At 40.5% G+C, this 3,879-nt stretch overlaps 1 protein-coding gene across 3 annotated transcripts in view; it reads left to right on the top strand.

Moving 5' to 3' along the window:
- The window catches only part of LOC103375018 (endophilin-B2-like), a 33,520-nt gene that overhangs the window by 14,576 nt on the left and 15,065 nt on the right, over nucleotides 1–3,879 (top strand). For all 3 annotated transcript variants that reach the window (XM_008305205.1, XM_008305204.1, XM_008305203.1), the window contains 2 exons: nucleotides 427–527; nucleotides 1,722–1,962. In XM_008305205.1, coding sequence (XP_008303427.1) covers nucleotides 427–527; nucleotides 1,722–1,962 — 342 coding nt within the window. The remainder of the gene's footprint in view (nucleotides 1–426; nucleotides 528–1,721; nucleotides 1,963–3,879) is intronic.

Genomic DNA, 3,879 nt, shown 5'->3' with positions numbered 1-3,879 from the left:
TTTTCTCTTAGTCTCTTTCATTTGTTTCCATACTTGCCTCCTCTCTACTCTGTGGAAACACAGCCTGCAGTTCAGCTGAATGGAATGTTACTTTTTGGCCAACTTAAGCAATTGTTTCTCCGTTTTTGCTGAGGAGCACAGATTTTTTTTTCTTTTTTGGATGTTCCTTTGTTTTTATAGTTTCTGGCTCTCATAAATGGTGTACAAAATATTATTTAGGTTTTTTAGATAACTTTTACAAGCACCAGAGGGTTTTGGGGTTCAGAGGGTTCCTTTATAAATTCTGTTCAGAAATCAGTGCAATCTGATGATGCCTTTTAACTGCTGTGAAAAAACAAAAAAAAATCATGATGAAGCAAACTGTCACTGTGTACTGCTGGGCATATTCCTGTCATTCTGAGTTCATCTTTTCTTTTCTCTCCTCAGCTCAACCACCTGCGTTGTTTGCAGGATTTTGCAGAGGCTCAGGCTACTTACTATGCTCAGTGTCATCACTACATGCAGGACCTTCAGAGGGAGCTCAACAGGTAAAGAGTTACTGCTGCCATAACATTATTGTGAAAGATGAAGATTTGATTATAATCGCAGTCACTAAGTTACTTTTTTCACACTTGTCTTGTAGTGTTAGGTTATAGTGTTGGATTATGGGAAGAGCTCAGAGTTAATCAGCAAAGAAGAAAAAAGACAAACGATGCATATGAGAACAATAAATACTTTGGCGTATCGACATCTCATCAAAATGTCCTTATTCTACATGTTTTATAGTTCCTTGCCAACTAAGTAACTTTTTCAAACGTTCAGTCATTATCAGCATCATCAGAATGGAACAAACTGTGTGATACAAGGAGAGAATCAGCCGCCTCGCTACCTTCAAAAATGACATGTCAGCTCTACAATAGGACTGAACGTTCCCAGAACGATTCTGCTGGATTTTTCATTTATTTTATTTTATTTATTTATTATTATTTATTGTGTCTGGAATGGCATAATTTGGGTCAATAAGTGCTTTTGAGACATCATGATTTCTCCCCCGAAAAGTTATGATTTTCCACTCAAATTTCATGTCCCTAGTCTCAAGTTGACCTTTGGCTGTTGTAAATGCATGGTGGTCAAGCTCCCACACTTCTTATGAATTGATTGTAATTAGATAAAGTATATGTCCACCCTGTCAAGAAGTCAAAAGAGAATTAATACATTTTTATAACATAGCTGAACAAAGTTGAATATTTCAAAACAAAATTATGATCATTCATAAGATTTTGGTATCGCTACGTGAACATCTTCAAAACATTGCCAAAAACTGATTGAACAGAGCTCCCAGCAGCAGACCGCTAATGTCTGGTCCATCACAAATGAAGCAATGCCCTAAAACACACACTGCTTCATGTTTAGTTTTACGCAAAACAAAATTAACAATACGCATCAAACAAAGACTTGAATTAATGAAATTAAGGAAAATCAAGTGACAGGTGACCTCATTTTGTCACGGTCTTCTGTCCAGAGGGACCAGTTTAGTCACTCCCTTCAGATTTATTGCATTTACATATTTCCATCACTGTAGTTGCTCTTCCACATACTTCCAAATAGATGGCTCGATCTGTCAAGCATGGCTGTTCAGTGTTTGTGGTTCTGCCATCAGGAAGAGTATCTGCCCTGATAAATGAAGAAGGGGTGCCACGTAAACACTCACATCCTTAATTTGTTTTCTAATCTTCACACAGATGTGCTAATGCTGTTGGCGCACCGCACTCCTCTGCTGCTGTCTGCCCCGACCCTGTCTCCTCTGCTTTCCTGTCCGGACCATCATCTCCTGGGGCCACAGTCTCCTCCTCGTCAGGCCAAAGGCCTAGCACACTGGCTATGGAGCAGACACAGCTTCCTGTGACTGGCACCAGAAAGGCCAAGGTCCTGTATGACTATGATGCACATGATTCCAGCGAACTTTCCCTCTTGGCTGATGAGGTAAAGTAGGATATTTCTGAGTCACCCATTACTTGTATACTAATATCTCTGTTACAAAAGGAAACACTGCCCATACACAGGAAACAGAGGAATTTGTATTGTATGACTGCAGCAAGAAACAATAGAAACTAAAACAACATATCTAGTATACAACAGTGCTTGGTTGTCTGTCTCTAAGTGTAGCCCTGCGATAGACTGGTGACCTGTCCAGGGTGTTCCCTGGCTTCGCCCTAAGTCAGCTGGGATAGACTCCAGCCCCCCCACTTAAATGACAAATCATTAAAAAATGATATCACCTCTCAATAATTGCATTATTTCTAAGATGATTTATTTATTCATCTATTTCTGATTCATTATTTTTAAGATGGCTCTTATGAACAACTAAAAACAATGTGAGGTATAAAACAAGCCATAGTACCACTAAAAAGGGCTGCAGTGGTCCTCCTCCAAAAATAGTGCCACAGACAGTGTGCAATCTGCACCAGCTAGCTTTTAAAAACAGATGGGTAAGGGCTTCAGACTTGGTAGAGGTATTATCAGTGGAAATCACAGTTTTTGTGACAGCTCAGATGGGGTGAAGGACATTCAATAACATCCAACTCTTTGGACAGAAAAACACCATTGCTTGNAAAATGGCGAGAAAAAGGCAATTAACAATGGAAGAGAGACAGACCATCATAACACTTAAAGATGGAGGTCTTTCCTACAGGGAAATTGCAAAGAAGTCAAAAGTGTCAGTGAGTACAGTTTTCTTCACCATCAAAGGGCACTCAGAAACTGGGGGAAACTCTGACAGGAAGCGGTCTGGCAGACCCAAAGGCACACCTGAATCAGAGAACAAGTTTCTGAGTGTTATCAGCTTGCGTGATAGGCGGCTCACAGGACAACAGCTTCAAGCACAATTTAATAGTGGTCGTAGTAAGGAAGTCTCAGTTTCAACTGTGAAGAGAAGACTTCGAGCTGCAGGTTTGACAGGACGAGTTGCAGCAGAAAGCCATTGCCAAGACGTCAGAATAAGACAAAGAGGCTCTCCTGGGCCATGAAACACCGCCATTGGACTACTGAAGACTGGAAGAAGGTATTATGGACTGAGGACTCAAAATTTCAAATCTTCGCTTCATCAAACAGGATCTTTCTACGTCATCAGGTAGGCGAGAGGACGGTTCCACAGTGTGTGACATCAATTGTCAAACATGGAGGAGGGAGTGTGATGGTCTGGGGCTGTTTTGCTGGATCCAGGGTCCGTGACTTGTACAGAGTGAGAGGTGCCCTGAACCAAAACGGCTACCACAGCATTCTGCAGCGCCATGCAATACCCTCTGGTATGCACCTAGTTGGTCAGAGGTTCATCCTACAGCAAGATAATGACCCAAAACACAAGTCCAATCTATGCTAAAACTGCCTCAGGAAAAAGAACAAGATGGTAAGCTTGAAAACATGGAGTGGTCAGCACAGTCTCCAGACTTAAACTCCATTGAGCTGGTTTAACAGCTGAACACACTCGTGGCGTTCTTTCTACAACAGAAATCAAATATTGTTCAGGAAGTTCTTCCCAAGTGTGTTGTAGAAGTTCCCATAAATGTGTGGCACTTGTAGGCTGCTTGGTTTTCACTCTTCTGTCTAGTTATTAAAAGTTTGGAATATATTTTGGTCTATAAATTGATTCCATGAATTATTTTTCAACTAAAATTGCTTGTTTGTTCTATGCTTTCATTTCAGAATGCAATGACACAAAAAACTGAATGGTTTTCAGTAAAAAATTGGAAAAAGTGTGGTTTTCTAAAACCTTTGACCGGTAGTGTACGTTAGATAATTTACAACTTCTAACACTATGGTTGTCCCCATGCTGAATATATCTTCTTACATCTAGCTCGTCTGTATGCTGTTTCTGAGCCATGCTGCATTTCTTTTATGATC

The sequence above is a fragment of the Stegastes partitus genome, unplaced genomic scaffold, assembly GCF_000690725.1.
Source record: "Stegastes partitus isolate 25-593 unplaced genomic scaffold, Stegastes_partitus-1.0.2 Scaffold2436, whole genome shotgun sequence".
NCBI classification, from domain to species: Eukaryota; Metazoa; Chordata; class Actinopteri; family Pomacentridae; genus Stegastes; species Stegastes partitus.
The sequence above is the reverse complement of the archived record's forward strand: the minus strand, read 5'-3'. Positions and strand labels throughout refer to the sequence as shown.